General features: G+C 35.5%; 1 protein-coding gene across 1 annotated transcript; it reads right to left on the bottom strand.

Moving 5' to 3' along the window:
• Positions 1-649: 649 nt before the first annotated feature.
• LOC149776280 (RNA-binding protein Ro60-like) lies at positions 650-13,380 on the bottom strand. Its single transcript, XM_089942723.1, has 4 exons — positions 13,032-13,380; positions 11,924-12,147; positions 10,841-11,024; positions 650-4,961 (listed from the first exon to the last, which is right to left on the bottom strand). The coding sequence occupies exons 1-4, from the start codon at positions 13,247-13,249 to the stop codon at positions 3,887-3,889; spliced, it is 1,701 nt and encodes a 566-aa protein (XP_089798849.1). The 5' UTR covers positions 13,250-13,380; the 3' UTR covers positions 650-3,886.
• Between the last annotated feature and the right edge of the window lie 7,572 nt (positions 13,381-20,952).

Raw genomic sequence — 20,952 nt, forward strand, 5'->3', positions numbered from 1 at the left:
ATTTTCTTCAGAAATAGTTTTAATTCAGAGACGAATAGATTAAGGTATCAAATTATACCTGTCACATTGGCACAAAAAGGTGACTTCTATATCTGCTACAATTACAACACGACTACTTTTCCCAAATGACTTGCTTTGACCCATTACCTTTATGATTAAAAATGCCTCACTTGAGAATTTGACATACTGAAGCCTCTGAGTTACACTGTCAACATAAATGGAGTCCAAAGCACAAGCGAAATAAGAAATATCTGTACATCAATTTACATGATATGCCTTTATCTAAACAATGCCTTCCTCAAGAAGCACAAATTTAGTTTGAATAGAATGAGCAGTCACTGTAGATATGCATCAGTGACTGCTTAAGGCAGTCAAAAACCAGTCTGGTTAGGAAACACCTTACCATGGAGGGTGGGTGGCTATTATATATGACATTTTTATGGGAAATTTGCCATGGGGGGTTTGTGTGTTTTACAATGACTTTATTGTGAACTGCTGACCGCTGAGTAAAGGTGACCATTGCAACAGGTTTGGCTGTATGTGCATAAAGTTTATTATTTTGTTTTAAAATTTATTTAAATAGTTCTCAATATCATGTTCTGTGCTAAAAATACGTACCCCCCCATGCACACAAGCAAAAAACCTTAAATTTATATTTATATTTTAATCAAGAAAAACTAAAAGCACAGAAATCAATTTAAATAGAGTCTACTCCATAGTTACAAGCATGTTCAAATATATATGTGAAGTGGCTGACCAATGCAAGATTACCTGCATAAAAATATTAAATCTACAAGGACAAGGAGTTTGACTCTGTACATACTAACAGAATGCACACATATACAACTAGTGTTAATGCTTACACTTGGACATGGTGCCCATTCAAACAGTACAACTAAGACTGATTCTTAGCATTGTCTCATCCAGGCATATGTAAAGCCTACCAATTAAAAAAACTAAACGATAAATAATAAACAAGCATAGTTAGTGACAAGCACTAAATTTAGTGCACTATTGTTAACTGAAGGATTAAGCTGCCCTTCTGTACCCCCATTTAACTACATTGTATGGCCTTCAGGTAGACCTAGTCAATTTTGAATTAAGACAACACCTTTATTGACTATCTCACAAAGAAACAATCTGTGACTGATGTCCAGTTGCAAAGAGTATGTGCCTATCAAAACTTCTGAACTAATGGACATGTCAGGCAAGTACAGAAATTTCAGCTATCCTGATTATACATAAGAAAGGGAGGAATGAAAATCATTACATAAACCAACTATGTAGAAAACACAAACATTCATATTAAACAAAGCAATGAATCAAACTCATGACATCCTTTGATAAATGTGGCAACATAATACTAAAGACAGCTTGCAAGTATTAGCATGTCTTCTTACGAAAAAGGTGAATTAACGAGAGTTGCAAACTACAGTAAAACAAAATGAAAAAGCAAAATTTAGAGGCCATTAATGAACATATGCATGTTAATTCTTGCATTAAGAAATAAAACTATTACCAGTATAATGCTCATAATTAACATGCAATGCTCCATGAAATCAGCCTCCAGCTTCCAATTTCTGACCAATTAGCCTCCAGCATCCATATGACCAATGGGTTCAATCTGCATGGATCATACAGCCCTGACGAGTATTTTTCAAGGAATTTTTTAGTTTTCAAGGACTTCCAAAAGATTTAAAGGAGTATTTTCATTTAATACAATGGAACCTTCTCTTTATGTTGTGTTAACTACCAATATTTTGTGTTATTTATCCTATTTACATGATCATTATATTAGAATAGGTAAATAAATAAATCTGTAATTCAAATAGTTACATATTTTATTCAGTGTTAACATTTTGTGTTCTCTCCGATCAGTTCAATGTCCTGTTGGCAAATTTCAACAAGTTTTAGTACACTTCAAAAAGTTTTTCAATAAATAAAAGGCTTTCTGAAGAATAAAACAACCTTTTTTTAAAAATTCAAAGAGTTTTCAAGGCAACTCCTCAAACTCAATATTTTTTAAAGTTGTATGCAACATGCAATGAAGTCTTCTTGGTTAATATTTCAATAAGTTTGTTATCCACTATTAAAGTCAAGGTTTGATTATAGCAATTTTTTAAATTTTTTAAAATATAAATGTGTTGAAAGACTCAGCATGAAATGTGTAATAGTTATTTACACACCTGAGCCATTCTTTTTCCGCACAAATTTTAAAAGTCTTTCATGTAAACATAGTTCAACATACATTCAAAAACATGAATAAATCTTATTGTATCACACTGCTACTATATAAATCTTCCAAATCATTTTCAAGTAAACAAATTTGTAAATGAATGTTAGTATAAAATTTCTGCAACTGGTATACTGGATTCATACTAATCAGGAGAAAAGTACTTCAATGACTTATCAATGACCAATTTCAGTTTTCCAGGACAACTCTCTGTATCAAGCGTTCTACTTCAAGACTGGTAATTTAAATACAAAGAACAAAACCATAAAAAGCATTAAAAATACATAACCGTTTTTTCTGATGCAGAAGACGGTGATGACAAAGAATCAGATAACACCTTGAATTGAACCTATCAAAGCTGACATCAAAATAACTAGCTCATGTTTTTTTCACACACACTTGGGAGCGCTCACCAGTTATTATGTACTTTTGAGAGAGTGACATATGTAAGGTGAAGTTGTTTGCATTTAAAACATACTCAACGGAGAGAATGTTGGCATACCATTATGCCATTTTAATTTAATGTGGATGATATTTCTTTGGATATTGTACATGATCTAAGCAAACTGTTAACTAAAATGACTGCTCCCTTGTGCTAAAACGTCAGCCTGAATTAGTCCAAAGTACACTATCCATAGCAGCTATTAAAATAGGGAAAATTAATTTTGCCAGACTAGACAATACAAGCGTCTGAAAGTGCAATGAATGAATTACCAAATATATAAAATGTAAAAAAAAGTTATCGGCTCTTTTTTATACAATTTACCTCTTAGGTTCAGGAAGTGAAAATGACCAAATGGAGCTAGCACTTTTTTGAAAGGTGCACATCTGGAGTAAGACCAAGCTGTTACTCTATGACCCATATTACATCTATCAAAATAAAGAGAATTAAAGGTTCTTTGAATTTTACCTAAGATATACAAGGTCTTTTTTAAATAGCCAGTATGACCAGTGAGGAAAGCCTGGGAAATTCTTTTTCTTTAAAATTCTAACCCTATGTAAAATATGAAACTGTAGAGTGCCACCTTAATGAAGTCTTTGTCTTGCAGTCAACTAGCACTTTCTGGACATTTTGTGATAATCGCCCATTGAAAAGACTGTCACAAATAAACCATCCTTGCTTGGCAGAAAAATGTGGTAAAGTGAAAGAGTGTGCATACAGTAATGAAATAATATGAAAGGGATGCCATATTCAATGCCTGATTACTTCTCATGGAGTCTGATAATAGCAAAACAATCAAACTACGTCAGACCTGCACACAACATAAAATAAATGATCTAAAGCAAAATTCTCCATCCTATTTTACACTTGAGCACAATCTCTCAATTTTAAGGACTTTCAATGACCTATGTGAAAAATCAATTACTTTCAAGGCCTTGACATAAGTTGTTCATTCCTCAATATCTTTCATCAACCATGGAATCCCTAGGTCTACAGTTTGCAAAAAATACAATTTCTTCAAAACTTTTGATAAAAAACATTCTAAAGTTGATAAGACCTACACATGCAAATGAAAAGTGTAATAAATTCTTTCATTTTTCCTTGCAATTAACTGCTGTATCTCATGTACCATTGAAAAAATTTATGAACAATTTAAATAAATTTAAATTTTCTTCTCATAATAATTGGTCCTCATTTGGGGGTTGGTCTCACTACTGACAAAACTTGGCAATAATTTCTGGGGTGGCTGCGTCAAAGCCAACAACATCCAACATCCCATCATCCTGCGGATCAGCAATAGTAAAACCTTTGCTGTTCATGGCACAAACAACAAGCTTGACATTGGAGTTTCCTGAAAACTTTCGATACTGACGCAAAGCCTCATCTGGATGGACCTTTCCACAGTAAGTGTCACTGCAGGTGTAGATACAAAAGACATCATAATCATTGACCTTTTGCTCAATTGCTTTAAACATAGGCAGGGAGCAATCAATCCCTGCAGAATAGCGAACATTATGCATCATTCTGGTGATGTTCTTGATGTCATCATTTGCATCAATGTTCAAATGACTGTACTCATCAGAAAAGATAAAGACATCAAATCTTGATTCTACCTTGGTGATAGTCAGGATCATCGATGCTGCTGCCGTGTAACAGTTGATGTCCTTCACACCCATGACTGTATGTGCCATTGTCCTTCCAACATCAATTGCAAGACAATATTTCTTTCCTGTTGGTGTCATACTTTGGAAACTTTTGTGGAAAGCTTCCATAAGTGCATCAAGGATACGTTTATTTGGTATCCAGTTGTTGCACCCTTTTGTTTTGGAGCCACTCCTATATGTTTCATATGCCAGTAAAATTTTGAAAGGGTGGATTGCATAGGTCCTCTCTGGCCCAGTTTCTTCATTTTCATCTTCAATATCAGATGGGTGCAAAGTGGTAACGTTATTCAGGCGCACAATAACTGTTTCTACATGTGTTTCATCTTCAGCAAAGAGACCCAGAGTGGTCATCATTCCAAGATTTCGAAGAAGAGCTTCGATAGGGATGTGGCCAAGTAAAGCTTCCCAGATCTTTCTATCAGAAAGCATTCGATTGTTAACATGTTGCCAGTCAAGGTGATGCTCTCGTATAATCCTGCACACTTCAGTTACATCATCACAGTTCATAGCCACCTCACATGCCTCAAGAAAGGCATTGATTTTCTGCAGATTGGGCATGCCTACCATGGTCGGATTGTATTTGTATGGTTCTCTGGCTTTCTCCAGGCCCTTGGCAATGTATCTGCAAGAGAAATGATAATTCTGAACATTTCTGCACAACAACATGCCTAAGCTTAGTAAGTAGGATGTATTGTCACACACAGTCATACATACAAAAGTTATGGAGAAACCACAAGTAAAACCCTTCAAGAAATGCTGCATTATAATACAGAAAATAAATTCTATTTAAAACAACCTGTTGAGAGAAAGTGACCCCATAATTAATGCTGATCCTGTGAGTTGGAACGCCTTCAGTGTATGTAACAAAATGATCATGATATGGTCATTCCTGGTCAAATGTATGTTGTGGAGAGCAGATATTTTATAGCAAATTATGTTTCTCCTAGAATATTTACCCAATCACATGAACATTAGGAACATAATCCCTACTACCTCCCAAATCCAGTCCTCCCAAGGGTGAAATTTTTTTCTGCCTATAATAAATAGACAAAGGGCAATAATTCTTGCCCATTACCTGCCCTTGCCACCCACTGGTGGCACCAGTTTAAGCTGAGTGGAACATCATGTAAATGGATACTTGCATTGTGGGGAATATGAGAGGGTATTAAAGTAATGTGACTTGGTAAGTATTCTTGAAGAAACATAATTTAATTAAAAACGTGTCTCATTCAAACATGTCCCCAAATCACATTAACATTAGATGAATAGGTAATAGATAGAGGGAATGTTGAGCATCCAATCTATATCCTAGGCAACCTTTGGGGGAATAATATTGGATTCCCCATATGAATGTTTACCCACTCTCACAATTACGAGCAGCACAACTGGAGGTGACATGGCTTAGATCTTGGAAGAAGAAATAATGAGATCTTCTTACCACATACAATTTCTGGGCGAATCCAGCGAAGTCTGCATGGGTGCTCATCTGGAGGTTGTGCTGGTGTCAAATAGGTCTGGTAGCCACTTGTGTAACTGCATCTAGCAGATCCAGAGTTTGTTGCTGTGGAGCCAAGTCTATAGATAAAACTCTAGAAGGGTGACTGTGCATGCCAACCAATGGCCTAAATAATATCTTTGATTGAGATATGACAGTCAAAACAATGCTCTCATAGATTAATCTTATCTCATGAGCAGAGATGACTCTGTTCTAGTGATATATCAGAGTATGCCATGCATGTTACTCACTTCAACCATGATTGGGTTTGAGAGGTTATGCCCTTTTCCCCAAGTGTAACTAGGAAAATGGGGCTTCTTTGAGTTCCACAGACTGGCACAGACAGCTTCAGATAATGTCTAAGCAAATATACCAGGTTCTGTTTGATAGCATCTTGGGCTGTGTCAATACAGGAGAGACGCTGCACGATGATGTTTTGAATGCCCACTGACAGCAACCAATTGTTAACAATGCAATCATGTTGCGTCATATGTACCACTGATTGAAATTGAAGGTGGACTCAATTAACAGAAAGGACATGTAATTCACTGACTCTGCAAGCTGAACCAAGTGCTATCATTAGGGCATAACCGACTTTTGATCCGGAAATCGGATTCCACCGGATAGTATGAACTTCCGATTAATCGGAGTCGGACAAGGCAGGAACGACCGATTCGGATAATAAAAATAATAAAGTTGAATTTCTATAGCACCGTGTCTAACACTGCGTGTCATTCGATAGTGCGTTAATAAAGTTAAATAAGAAGTCAGAAAAGTCCAATATGGTCAACACAACGGGGTGAAACGATAATACTTGAGTTAGACCGAAAGATTTAAATTTATTAAAATATATAATACAGTCCTACCCGTTTATGTCAACATCCTCAATAATGAAGGCATAATATTGAATACATTGACACATGCTAATGAGGTATTAAAAGAAAATGATTCCGCAAGAGGCCAACTTTATAGGACCAAACAAAAGCCTGTTTTATTTTTATTTGACCGCGACATTAAAGCATGGTGGCAAGATCAACTAATTGCTGAATAAAGTACAGGATGGAACTGGCCGCTTGCCGACATAAATGATTAAGGCGGGAAAATAAAAGCCTGGCGGCAAGATCAACTAATTGTTGAACAAAGAATGGGTCGGAACTGGCAAAAAAATAAAAAATTTCATGGATTCTTTGTGGCTTTGAACTTCGTTGCATTTTGCTATAGTCCTGCCATATCCTTCCCCTTGTGACATCGGTGTGATATGCAAAACGTGTGTAACACGGTTTAAAAAGTTGATTTGAAAAACCTTTTAATTTAGCATTTCCGATTAATTGAAACGTATCCGGAATCGGAAAAATTTCATGCCCAAAATCCGGAATCGGAAATCAGTAGAAAAATGCTAATCGGTTATGCCCTAGCTATCATGAAACAAGTTTTGTATGAAAGGAGCTTCAGTGAGCACCTGATTAAATGTTCACATTTGTTTGAACTAAGACCCAAGGAATGACTCCACTCAGGAAAACAATGTTAGTGATTTAGGCTTTATGAAGTCAACAGTGAGAAAGGTTTTTGTTATTAACAAGATCCTACCTACTATAATGACAAGACAAGCCCTTGATAGAAATCAGAGTCACCCTTTTCTCCTTGAACAGGCAAAGAAAAAGGTCAGCTACTTGTGAGGACAAAGGCACTGAAAGTGATGATGTTTTGACTTTATGTCAGTCCCTGTAAACTTGTCACTGCCCTTCACAAGCCTTCAAAGTGTAGGGACTTGTGCTAGTGCAATTTGTTTTATGACTGAAGGATTGAATTATTACTACTGTAATGTTCTCTGGACAAGAACTAAGCATGAAGAAGATGGTCTGTGTTAGGAAGGAACACATGGGTTCAGGAGTATTTGTAAAAATTTGACCTGGACAAGATCTTCCTGCACAGATCTATCATTAGATTGCAACTATCAATGATTCAGGATTTTTATCAACTGAGAAAGGCAATCGGAGGCATTCCTGGATGCTCAATCACTGTATAATCTCAGGAACTAAGATTACTGGAGGAAATGAAGGGACACCGATCCTCCCAACTGAGAGAAAATAATCAATGGGCCAAACCTCAGGCTCCAGTACTGGGTAAGCAAAAATGGACAGTTTGAATACCACTTGGTTGTAAAAAGATCACTCATCACAAGTCCCCAGACCTGGAAAATCTGATGAAAGACCAAAGAACGGAGGGACCATTCTGTACTGAGATCTGTTCCCTCCTTGGCAGAGAACTGACCAAAACTGAGTATGCTGGGAATATGTGTGAAATGGATGTCAATGTTGCCTTGTGTGCACCAATGGTGGGTTGCCTAGACCAGAATGTATTGTACTGTCGTTGACTGCAAAACAGAAAATAAATTGCCATGATAGACGCCGAGTTTAACAACAAAGACATGGCCACTATATTGTGGATGAACTTCAAAGTGATGTCCAGAATGTCTTTTATCCACTGTGGAAATAGGAAAAGTGAGATTCACTACAGTGGTTCTTTTCTAAAACTGAAATATCTGTGAAGGTGGCATTGAAATTAATCTTATACCAGGGAGATTGCAGAGCACACTGGAAATTTACTCTCTGAAAAAAGGCTTTGGAATTCCCTGGGGCAATAATCTTATACACTTGGCAATATTTTTTCCAGACTATGGGCAACTTGCCCAGTTTTAGGGAAATATGGAGGGAAAGGCTGACTTTCCCGCCATCATAACCAAATGAGGCCTTGCCCTGTATACCACTGCAGAAAAGGGGACTGTAGCAGACATTTTGAGTTCAGCAACACCCTATAAACTCCTCTACTGCCCCCTTAAGGCTATAACTCAGCACACTCTATGGTGGGATCTGATTATGAACTACCATCAGGTTTATCCACACACTAGGTGTGCAGTCCATCCTGAATGGGGTCAAGATGACATATGAACAGTACATTCCCAAAGGCACATATGAAGTGTAGACTCTTTTCACAAGACTGTCACCTTAAGGTCCAAGTGAGTAAGCCATGAGTAAACAGCTAGCTGCATCTACAGAATATGGTTATTAAATCTATATGAATGACTTGCCAAAATCAAAGCATCCATAAGTATGGGTGTTTACAGTTAGATGTATATGGTCAGCAATGCACATGGATACACGGACCTATGATGGAATAATAGTAAATTTAGACAGACAGATGGATCTATCGAACTGATCCCAGAGAATGTGAAATTGACAAGGCACAGGATGATCTATAATGGAAGCTTTTTGTTGTTGTAGTTGTTGTAGGGTTTAACGCCATTTTTCAGCACACGATAGGCTATACATGGCAGCCAGTATTAATGGTGGAGGAAGAACCAGGGAATTCGCTGGAAAGAACCACCGACCCTTGAGAAGCTACTGGCAAGCTTTCTCACATACCCACATTGGCCGATTCCGAGACTCGAACCCACACAGACAGAGGCGAGATGGCAGTGATCCGTAACGGAGAGCGCTTTAGATCACTCGGCCACTCGAGGCCCCAATAGAATGGAAGCTATACAGTCAGTACATGGTATGAATGAAGAACTGGACAGCTGGACAGTATGGTCAGAAGCTGAGATGGTACCAAAAACTGAGGTGCTGCTAGATGGCATGGCTCATTCAAGTCCATATAAAACCCATGTGTCTGGACTTATATTCATTATTGTCCAAGGCAGGTCTGTTGCTGATGAAATCTATATAAACCCCATGTGCCTGGACTTACATTCAGTAATGTCCAAGGCAGAGCTCTTGCTGATGAAAGTCCCTGCTTCCAAGACTTATAGCTTTCATTCCAGCCCTTGCCTCATAGGCTTAAAGATGGGAGTGGAGGGTGTGTATGAATCATGATGGTGTCACATAAATTAAGAAACTTTCCAGATACACCATCCTTCTGGATACATCACTTGTGTCATCACAGAAATCAACTGCTAAATAGCTGAACTACTGAAACACATATTTTCTTTTCTTTTCTTTCTGTCCTTCTGTCCTGATTATAATCAAATAAATTCAAACCATTTTAAAAACACTTTTAAAGGGGTGTTACTGTCATACTTATCTGGAAAAAATAATATCAGAACAAAAACAAATATACATTGGACAGTATTAATTGAAAATACTTTCAAAACTTTGTATAATTAATGACTACAATTCTATGAAAGACCAAAATTCTTTGTAAAGTTGAATTTTAAGTGTGTGTATCACTTAATAGGTAAATATAGTACCTATAACATGTGACAAGGTGATTTTATACATGGTTTAAACAGCATTGTTGCTTACCTCAGTAGATGGAATTATTTATAAAAACTACAAGAACAACTTCAAAAGATGGAATTATTAAAAAAAGACAACAAGAACATGTTTTTTATATAAATTGTTTCATAATAATATCATCCGGTATCAATAGTCTGAGTGGCCAGAAAAATATTATGATGTATATGCTTGGCCCTACAGTACCTAGAACAGCACTTTTATCATGCTACACACTGAAGCAGGAAAGGGAAACGTTCAATTAATTCAAACAGGAAGATGACGACACTGAGATATGACCTATTGTTTGAGGCATTGGCATTTTAAATTTTGTAGTTTGAAACAAAATGGCAATAATTTAACATATGCTACATATATAGTTGTACTGCTTCAATTCCAAGTAACATGAAGACATTGTGGGGAGTGGAGGTTTCTCAAAGTTGTTATTATTGTATTTATAAATAAAATCCTACCGAACTGTCTTTCGCTCTTCCATAATGCTTCAGCAAGAAATAACACATTCATGAATAATACTTCTAAAGTTGATTTTGAAATTTATTCCAAAAATACAGAATTAGGTGGGAAATCAAAATATAATGCATGATTCTGTTCAAATTTCATAATTTTATTTTAAAAATAAGTGCAAACCCCACAACTGCAAGACCTAAACTAAACTAGATTATGGTAATTATTTTTTGCTGTCGATCATTAGCAACAATCAACTGTAAAAAGTACCTAAAAATAAATCCAAGTTCAGAACTGTAGACCTTTGGATGAACCAATCGAATTACGTCTCGATGAGACCACTTTTCACGTGCCCGATACTTGGTGACCAGTCTGGCCAATCGCAAAGGATTATCTTTGAAACTCTGATACCAGCCACTAACTCCACGACGATGTGATCGACCCCATCCTCCTTCTGTAAATAAATGATAATCTGATTTAAAAACACAAGGGCACTACCTAATTTGAACAGCAATAATGTATCTAAATAAAGAAACATGTACATATAGTGATGTTACGGTTATATGAGCAAAACAGGATTTCTCTGACATTATTTTATCAAAAAAGAAATATTTACATCTGAGAGTATTTGTATAAAAGCATGTCATTATTGAATTTAACATCACTGAACATGTTTTAAAAAAAATAAATAATGAAGGTACATATCAAACAGTATACATATGTCATTAGTGATTAGTCATATCTTAAATTTTTCTAAACAAATTATTTAACATTCAAATTCAAAAAATTATTTAACATTCAAATTCAAGAAAAATTATTTAGCATGCAAATAATAGCAAAATTGTGTTTATATGTGTGTAAGTTGCTCAATAGTATGAGCAATATGTATAAAAAATACTGTGAGAATAATTCATCTCTAGGTAAAAGAAATATTATCAACTGCTGGTATGTCAAACAATATAAGGTAGCTTTTACTGTAATATGTAATAATCAGTAACTGTACAAGATTTTCAAATAATAGATCTATATATATATATATATATATATATATATATATATATATATATATATATATATATATACACATACATACATACATACACATTCACACACAATGTGTTTCAAATTACCTCCACTCTCCTCCTTACAATATCGGACAAAAAGAAACAAATCTGTCGGGATGCGACACACATGTAATGATAGTCTTTGTTCAAAACACTATGCTTCATGATTCACAAATTTCAAATGTTTTCATGAAATCTGCACACACACACACACACACACAGAGATATATATATATATATATATATATATATATATATATATATTCACACACTATGTGTTTCAAATTACCTCCACTCTCCTCCTTACAATATCGGACAAAAAGAAACAAATCTGTCGGGATGCGACACACATCTGGAAGAACTCTGTATGCTGCTTTTCTTGTGTTTTCATGATTAGCACGTGCACATATAGCAAGAGCAAAAACAGGAAATTTCTGTTTGGCACATCGATGTTTGACACTTATATTGCGAATTGTCTCCACAGCCTCTTCACCTCTCCCAGCTGCTATCATCCTGAAATATAATTTTCTTCATAGCAATTTGTTTTGTAATAAATGTTTTAACTTTTTTTTGGTGTATTTTACACTCAAATGTTTTTTGTAACTTAGTACTGTATTTCACTTTACATAATCTGTTCACAGAAGCATTTGAAATGATCTGCAATATAAATGGTATCTGAGGTCAATTCTAGCAAGGCTTTGTCATAATAGATGGTTTGTCCCACACAGAACATGTTACCCTGTGATCATTTTGAGTTGACAGCTGAAATACTTTCATGCAAAATACGATATATTTTGTTTTTGTAGATAAAAATAATACTGTAAAGAATCAAGATTAGGTGATGATCTAGTGACCAATACCATAACCATAAATGAGAGGTGGCAGTGTGCTTGAGTGCCTAAATAACATGGTTTCATTTTTTAAGTATTTCTTGACAATTACACGTGCATTTCAATTTTGGTTGGTCTTAGCAGAAACGAAACTAGTGGGCCAAAATGAAATGATATGGATGACAACTTACATTTGTCTGGAAACTGAGACTAAAGTATTGTGTGACAGACTGAGACTCATGGCTACCACTACAAATTAGGGACAACTCAGACCCAATACTGATTCAACTTGGCTCCAAGGACATTGATAAAGGAGAGCTTTCAAAACAATTATTAACCAGGTCTGATTTGTCCGGTTTCCTATGCCCACCACTCACCCACAGTCCAATATGACCCAAACATATGATGGAACTGGGACGTTTTGGTTTATGGATGTTTCGGCCCATGACATTTTGCACTATATAGTCTAATGGACATTGTGGCCTCTCTCATCCACTTTTATAGAAATTCATCACCATTAGTTACCTGCAAGCATCTATGTGTTATATAAATAACCTCACTACTTACTTTTCAATGGATGTGACATTCTCCTTTTTGAGTTCTTCCTCCTTTGTGCAAGCCGTCCCTCCCTCTGTTCCAAGGCACAGAAATCGAGTCAGTCGTTTGATCGGGTCTACCTCATATACATACCCTCCCTCGGCGTTCTTCACTTGTTGTTGACCATGAACAAACATAAACTCAGGCGTTTGCTGGTTAGGCAAATCACCCATTTCTTCGACAGGCATTTTCTTTTCTTGTATCCTTCGATAATTTCACGTCTATTTGATCTTGTTACTTTTGCAAGAGTTTAGACAACCATAGTCACGTAGCGTTTATAAATAGCAAAATCTGGGATTTTCCACACGGCTACAAATATTCGGCTCATTAGTTTAACCGGAATAAAGGTATTTACCGGGATAAATTTATTTACTGGAATAAATACCGGAATTAAAGTACTTACCAAAATAATTGTGTAATAAGAAAATAAAACGAAGATTTAATAGTTACAGTTTATGCATTTGTTGTAGAAATTGGAGTTTTGTTTTGCAACTTAAACGGTTGTAGCAAATGGTGACAATGATATTTAACGTAAATCTCATATTGACTGCAGTGTACAATGCTGTTTGGCATTTCTGCGCACTTAAGGTTTCCGTCTCCAATATTGAAGCAAAACGCATACCGAATTCGAGCGATTGACGAAAATAAAATACAGCAATGCTTGCTATTTGAAAAGAGGCAGTTGTCACCAGAATATTCTGCTCAAAATAATAATAATTTTGGACACAAGGGAGACCAACCACCCGTTTTTTCCTGACTCGATATGTGTCGACCTATTCTGCGCACAGCGTTGAAAAGATGAAATATTTATTAATCGGACTATAGAAATGAAATCCATTACTTTGGACTGTTTCTGTCAGCATTTCAGTCGAGTAATCAGTTCAGGCGTATAAAGTTCAACATTTGATAACAAAAAATATGCTATTATGTGGAAGAGAAACAACAATGAATAGGATGTAATGTCTTTACAACGTCTTGCTGATGGGGAAAAATACTAAAGAATTTAGAAACAGTCTATACGCTGGTGAATTTCTTGAGAATTTATATTTTAGCGGCAAGTTGACACGTTGGGTAGCAGACAATTTTGTACGTGTGAGACAACTTCTTGCAAAAAGGGAAACTTGGATTAAAATGCAGTATTGTTTTAAGGTATACATTTCCATCTTTTATATAATGTATTTATTTGTATCATTCTAAAAGATACACAGTAAATCGGATTTTCTGGGTTACTGATTCAAGAAGGTCATGGAGTGGGTCTTCATGTTGACGTTTAGAAATCACATTTTCATATGCATTCGAGTCGAGATGCCGGATATTTTTTTACACTTTATGAATATCACTTTTCTTTATTAAATTGCAATGTTCTTTCTTGATACAGTATGGAGTTTTGACTCAAAATAATACGTTATCCAATATTTAAAGAAATTACTTATTGTTGCGCAGAATTACCCGACGCGCAGAATTGGCCAACAGTCTAAAAGCTTGATTTAAGAAATCTGACATTTAGTGCATTTTGCCAGGAAAGAATAATACTGCAGAAAAATTACACGCGGCAATAAAATATTTGAAAATCACAACTAAACCACAATTGTTCAAAAGCGTGGGCATATATTTATATTGTGAGTTTTATTTAATTGGCATCCAGTTTTGTTTATACGTTTTTGTTCAGCAGCAGAGAGGGTGAACAGACCGCTTACTATAAAGAAGATTTTTAAACATAAAACATCATACGAAAAAAATGAAAATAAAAGGTCAATAACGTCAAACCGAAGCCTCTAACGTACCGAGAGTTTCTCGAATTGGGTTACTTTATCTTTGTCGTTTGTGTTTTTCAAAATTTGTGTTTACCTGTCGCGACACTCATTTGTGGTAGCACCCTATCTGCTGCTGTAATTAAATCATTATTATATCAATAATGGAATCTTACACTAGTAGACTAGTTCGAGAAGGATTTGAAGCAATTTGAATATATCTTCCTGTTCGTGATGCTTTCAAGAAAACATTGCAGGAATGACAAGAAGCACAAGTTGAATAAGCAGAAGAACCAACCAAACAAAAAAGATTGACCGACTATAAATTCTGATCGGAGGAAAACGTGCAGGAAACAATTTTCCAGAAATTAGTAATGAAATATCTGATATTTACGGAAGATTTTTTACAGGCGGTGTTGTGGAAAGTAATGTTTATCATTCTTTCATTAATGAAATTGTTGATGATTATTACAGCGACTGAAAACAATTAATTAATCAACTTGTAATTTTGAAAAATGATTATACAAAATTGTCAACGAGCGCCTCAAAATAGTTAAGGTAGTAAGTTCACGATTACCAACGTATAAAGTGATTTAAGGAGATAGACTTTGTGATGTTGTTATGGATTTATACAGAAGAATGGCTCCAAAAGCAGTACCGATTGCAAAACAATTAGGTATGAAAGCTATTGAGTTCGTTGGAAATAAAGCATTAAGTTTTGTTGGTGATCTTGCTGGTAAAGCATTTTAAACAAAGAAAGATTAGCTCGATTAGTACGAAGGAAACCACAGCCAGTAAAATTACCCACTACTAAAATTATGCTTACAAATGTTAGTAAAATAATAAATCAAGCTGCCAATCAAAATCTAGCAGAGTTGGCTTTTAATGAAAAACTAGCAGAGTTGGTTGATAATGAAAAATTAAGTTTGCTAATGAAGTTATGCCGGCAAATACAAGTTTTATTTCAGAAAGTAGTCTTTGTGTTAGACGAAGATAGTTAGAATAAAATGTTCAAGCGTATATACGATCCAACATATGATATGGACGCACCAGTTCTTAAAAATGTGTCGAATACGGACACGGTGGATTATGGATTACTAAATACGATTACAGACATGTTATCTCGGTTGATATGGTTGCATGTTATCCGGGAAGTTTTCTTGGTATTGGAGAATGTTCTGTATATTTTACAAGATTCGGTCATCCGACACACGAAATGACCAGAGTATCGATAAACGGATCATTACCGGATTTTGACTTGACTGGATTCGCTTGTATGGAGTCATTCGAGTTTGCTAAAGGTCTTCATCCGATTTGTTATGCCTGGTTTGGCAAACATTTTTAAGAAAAAATGTGGGCAGCAACAGTATTATTACGGTATATGTTTCAACGTAAAAATACTGATATTTCTGACAGTAGGTGAAGCAATTATATCATATCGTCTGCAGAAAGAAGTTCGGTTACCACAAGAAAAGAAATATTCTGATAATGAAAATCCTGATATCGCTGATTACGAAAATAAAATCGCAAAAGATCTCGGAAAAAAAATAATCGGTAAATTCACCCAAGTAGGGGTTTATGATCATAAACGACATTGTACAAGATTAATTATGGATGATGCTAAGTTAGATTTTATAATTGCTGATACAACAAATAGAAATACGTTTATAAGGCGAAGTAATGCTAACTTATCGGACGGAACCACGTTAGGTACAATTGTGGGTTATATTGATGGTGAGTCACCAAAGTTTACTCATTTAAGACCCTCAATGATCGCGTATGTTTGCTGGAAAAATTGAATATCGGTAATTATTCATCATTGGGCGAATGGAGGATAAAACAGGAAAATATACTCGATTATTCTGAATCCGCCGACGTTTCGATTAAAGATATTTATTACAAAAATAATCAAATATCAAAATTATCATCTGCACCGTCAGTGTATGATCCCGTAGCTAGACATAAAACAGCTTATCTCAATGGACCTGAATGTTCTGGTAATACAACTCGTGTGATTGAACTATTTCGGAATTTTTATATGGTCGTTTTAACCCCTACACACAGACTTACAAGAGAAAAATCAGAGAAAGAAATCCTAAATCATGTGCTTATAAATTTTTTCGATGGAAGGGAGATAAATGGACTCCTGATAGAACGGGAGAGAAATATGTTCCAAAGATTATCGTTTGGGATGAAATATGTAAAGTGTCGTTAGAAACGTTAAAAATATTTCTTGATTGGTTATTAACAAAAAATGCTGCTGTATGGCGATCATGGTCAACCACCACCTTTGGTTGGATTATCTCCACATAAATGGCTAAGAAAGTTTGTTGATTATTATGAATAAATAACTGATGATCATAGAGCACTTGATCCAGAATTCATAGAGTTTAAATTAATGAATCAGACTACAATCGAATAAACGTCAGTGTAAACTAATGCGTGAAATAATTTCAGAAACTCGTATGAGCAACTTTTGGAATTTATGGAGACCAAATGATTTGATAGTGGAAAGTTGAAAGATAGTTCGTGATACACTTCAACAACAATTATTTATTTTACATAAAGAAAAGATTTCAAATCTACCCGTACCATTGTGTTATCGACCGGTTGATACGCGACGGAAGAATATCGACGTTGATATATCAGGATCATCAGAAAAACAAAATCTTGTGTTAAATGATATTGTCTTAGTTCCTGTCAATGTTGTTGAGAGCGCGTTATCTATTGACAAAACTCCGTGGACGCTAGGATACGCAATGACGATTCATTCATCTCAGGGGCAAACTATTTCTGATACGCGAGTTTGGATCGTCGATGATCGTATCGAATGGTCAAATTTAGTTTATCTTGCAGTGTCTCGAGTTAGAAAAATATCTCAATTGCGGAGGGTTATCATAGACGTTACAGAAACCACTGGTAATATCGTTGTTATTGACAACGATATAATAAGAACAAAATTAGTTATCTGTAAACAGTGTGACAAAAAAAGCGTGAATTTAACCTTGATGCTGAATTTATAATGACGCTGAAAAAAAACAGCAAATTAATCATTGTGCGAGCTGTAATACAGTAATGTTGTGGTGATACTCGAGTAATGATCCAACACAATTTACTGTCGACAGAACTAATTGTAAGTTTGGTCATACTCGCGAAAATGTCGAGGTGCTTGTTAAGTGAATGCGGTGGTAATTGTTTGTCTTTAGGAATTACTTGTAATTGTTCATGTGTAAATCCACGTTCATGAGCAGTCGAATCTAGTCTGTAGATTGCAGGTCTACCCGTGGATCTTACCACGCTACATTGGTTATGTGTCGTTACACTCAAAATAGGATCAGTCGCTCTTTTTTAGCGCCTTCAAGTTCACCAGGTTCATATAAATACCTCACAGTCACATTACCTAAAACTGATTGTTTTGAAAAACCATTTCGTTTTACTGGTACATTTCGTTTTTTTTTTTTTAGTTGCATTAATGGGTTTCAGGGCAGTTGTTCTAGTAATTTCATTATTTAACGCAGCTATTACATTTGGTAATCTTGCGACCCACTCGCGGGATCTTTTGACTTTCTGAATTATCTCCTTCGCATACTGATATCCAAATAACCGCTCAGCAAGTGTTCGATTAAATCGTTCAACAATTGCCTGATCACGATGAATTTCTGTAGGTCCTCGCCTAATTTCGAGATTATGCTTTTTCATCAGAGATGATACTGCACCAAGAAATTCTTTGCCAGGATCAACTTGTAATAGTTGTGGCCATCGTAAGGGTACTCGTTGATGAATTCGTTCAAAAGCAGATACAACTTCAGCATCTGTTTTAGCTGATAGTGGCTCTGCTTCTGTATACCTACTTGCAACATCAACTACAGTCAACGCGTATTAGTATGTTATTTGACGTCTAGCAATTGTAATAGTACGATGTGGTAAAATAGAATATCTGCTTGATGAACTTCATTTGGCACGCTGACATCAAAATGTGCATGCTGAATTCGTGTAGGTGGTGGTAGACAAATTTCACATATTGCATGTCGTGCTAACCAATTTGCGGCGGCAAAACGTGTAGTATTTGCTGCATCAGCGAATTTACTAATTGCTGCTCTACCTTTCAATTATCCTCTTGGGCTATAATAAATCGATTCCATTATTTTAATAATTAGTTGATTAATTACCAGCTCCTAATTCTAGCTTACTTTTCATCGCGGATCTTACCAACCAATTAGCTAATGATTCTCTGATATTTTTATTTTTTATAGAATTTAACGAGTGAATTAGTTAGACGTCTGCATTATGTCTATCTTGTAGCTTTTTACTTTTATAAGCTACATCATGAGCGGACATGCTTTATCAAAATCATTTATAGGATACTCTCCAGGTTTTGGTTGATCTTGGTTATCCAGTCGGATATCAAGTCGGGTACCAGGACCACAATAATTATATCCAGAAAGATGTTTTTCTCCTGTGTATTTAGCTCATGGTGTTCCTGGAAATTTTGACATTAATGTAGCAATATCACCACCATATTTACGTTGAATTCTGGGTGAAAACGAAAAACTATTTCTGTTACATATTGCACATTTTCCACCATATGCTATTTTCCATATTTTGCTGTAACCGTGGTTAAATCAGTGGTTGGAGTTTTAACTCTACAACATAAACAATATAAATTCATGTATATTTATAATATGGATGTAATTGATTTCTCAGCGACACGAAAGCAAGAGCCAGTAAAACATATTTCAGCATTACCGAATTCCATAAGAATGATTCTAATAGGTCCATCTGGGTCCGGTTAAACGCAATTAATGCTTAATTTGATAATCAGATGGTTAAAGTAGGACAAGTTATATTTAGTTGCACCATCAGTTGATGATCAGAGATACTATGATGTACTTAAAGATTTTAATGAAAATGCAAAATTGATAAATGAAGATGGTGACATTATTAATTTTATAACCGATATTGATGAAGCACCGTCTGTAGTTCAACTCGATGGATTTATTAATATATTAGTTGTAAACGATGATGTGATGCTGGATAAACAATCATATCCAGCTAGAATATTTTCCAGAGGCAGACATAAACATACGGATATAATTTATGTCACTCAATGATATACACAAATACCAAAAGTGATCAGAAATAATGCACAATTTTAGTTTTATTTAATGGAGTTGATACACATACTCTGCGAAATATTCATCAGCCTTGGTGCAGCGGAGATATGGACATAATTAAGTTCAAAACTTTCTTTTCAAAAGCACAAACTACTCCATACGGATTTATAACAATACATTTACACGATCCCAATCTGATGCAGAATAGAAACCGGGTGGGTTTTGGATTAACGAATAACACAAACACAATTTGTGAAAGATGGAAATATATGAAATGAATTAATAAAGAAAAATATATGGTGTATAAGTACAAAGATTCTCTCACGCTCTCAACATACGATTGATCCAATTACTCTGTACAAACATTCACACATTGAAAATAAACCAAAACTATCAATTCAATATGAAATACAGATTCAAGAAACCTCATGGACTGCAGATACGTTTCAAATAATAGTATGCACTGTAAGAGAGATCCACATTATCTCACGTATGGACTACGATTAAGATTCAAAAAATCTAAAGGTATTCAAATGTGTTTCAAATAATGGTATGCACTGTAAGTGAGATTCACATAATCTCCTGGAATACAACTAAGACTGAAAATAATCTCATGTAAATGAAATTGTACCCAATTGAAACAACATTTGGAACCAACATATCTTCTTGACTATGTACAGTCATACGATTCATAAACTGATGAACCGCACAGTTTCACAGAGTCCTTGGGTTGGCCCACACTTTTATCGACCGCTCGCACCTTCACGGATTCACTACATGTACAGTCATACGTATACACACGTACAGAGAGCATACAGTACCCTTGAATTAGCTACGTCTACATTCGTGGCTCCACCACATGTACAGACATACCTACATACATGCTTACGTTTTGACAGCACGCAGCCCTAAATACTCTGGAAACTTCAGACAGCTCTGAACAGCCCTATGACAGCAGAACACAATGGAGAGCGTACACTCCTTGACGAAATCCAAAACAACCAGTGTGTCGCTTAGAAATTGATC

The sequence above is a fragment of the Sinohyriopsis cumingii genome, chromosome 18 (assembly GCF_028554795.1).
Source record: "Sinohyriopsis cumingii isolate HCF-2022 chromosome 18, ASM2855479v2, whole genome shotgun sequence".
Taxonomy (NCBI): domain Eukaryota; kingdom Metazoa; phylum Mollusca; class Bivalvia; order Unionida; family Unionidae; genus Sinohyriopsis; species Sinohyriopsis cumingii.

What these genes read in the sequence shown, in the direction of transcription:
- LOC149776280 (XM_089942723.1), bottom strand. Translation starts at nt 13,249, where the DNA reads ATGCCTGTCGAAGAAATGGGTGATTTGCCTAACCAGCAAACGCCTGAG. An exon ending in TTGTAAGGAGGAGAGTGGAG is followed by an intron (nt 11,025 to 11,923) that starts GTAATTTGAAAC and finishes ATTTATTTACAG; the next exon opens with AAGGAGGATGGGGTCGATCA. An exon ending in GAACTTGGATTTATTTTTAG is followed by an intron (nt 4,962 to 10,840) that starts GTACTTTTTACA and finishes TTTCTCTTGCAG; the next exon opens with ATACATTGCCAAGGGCCTGG.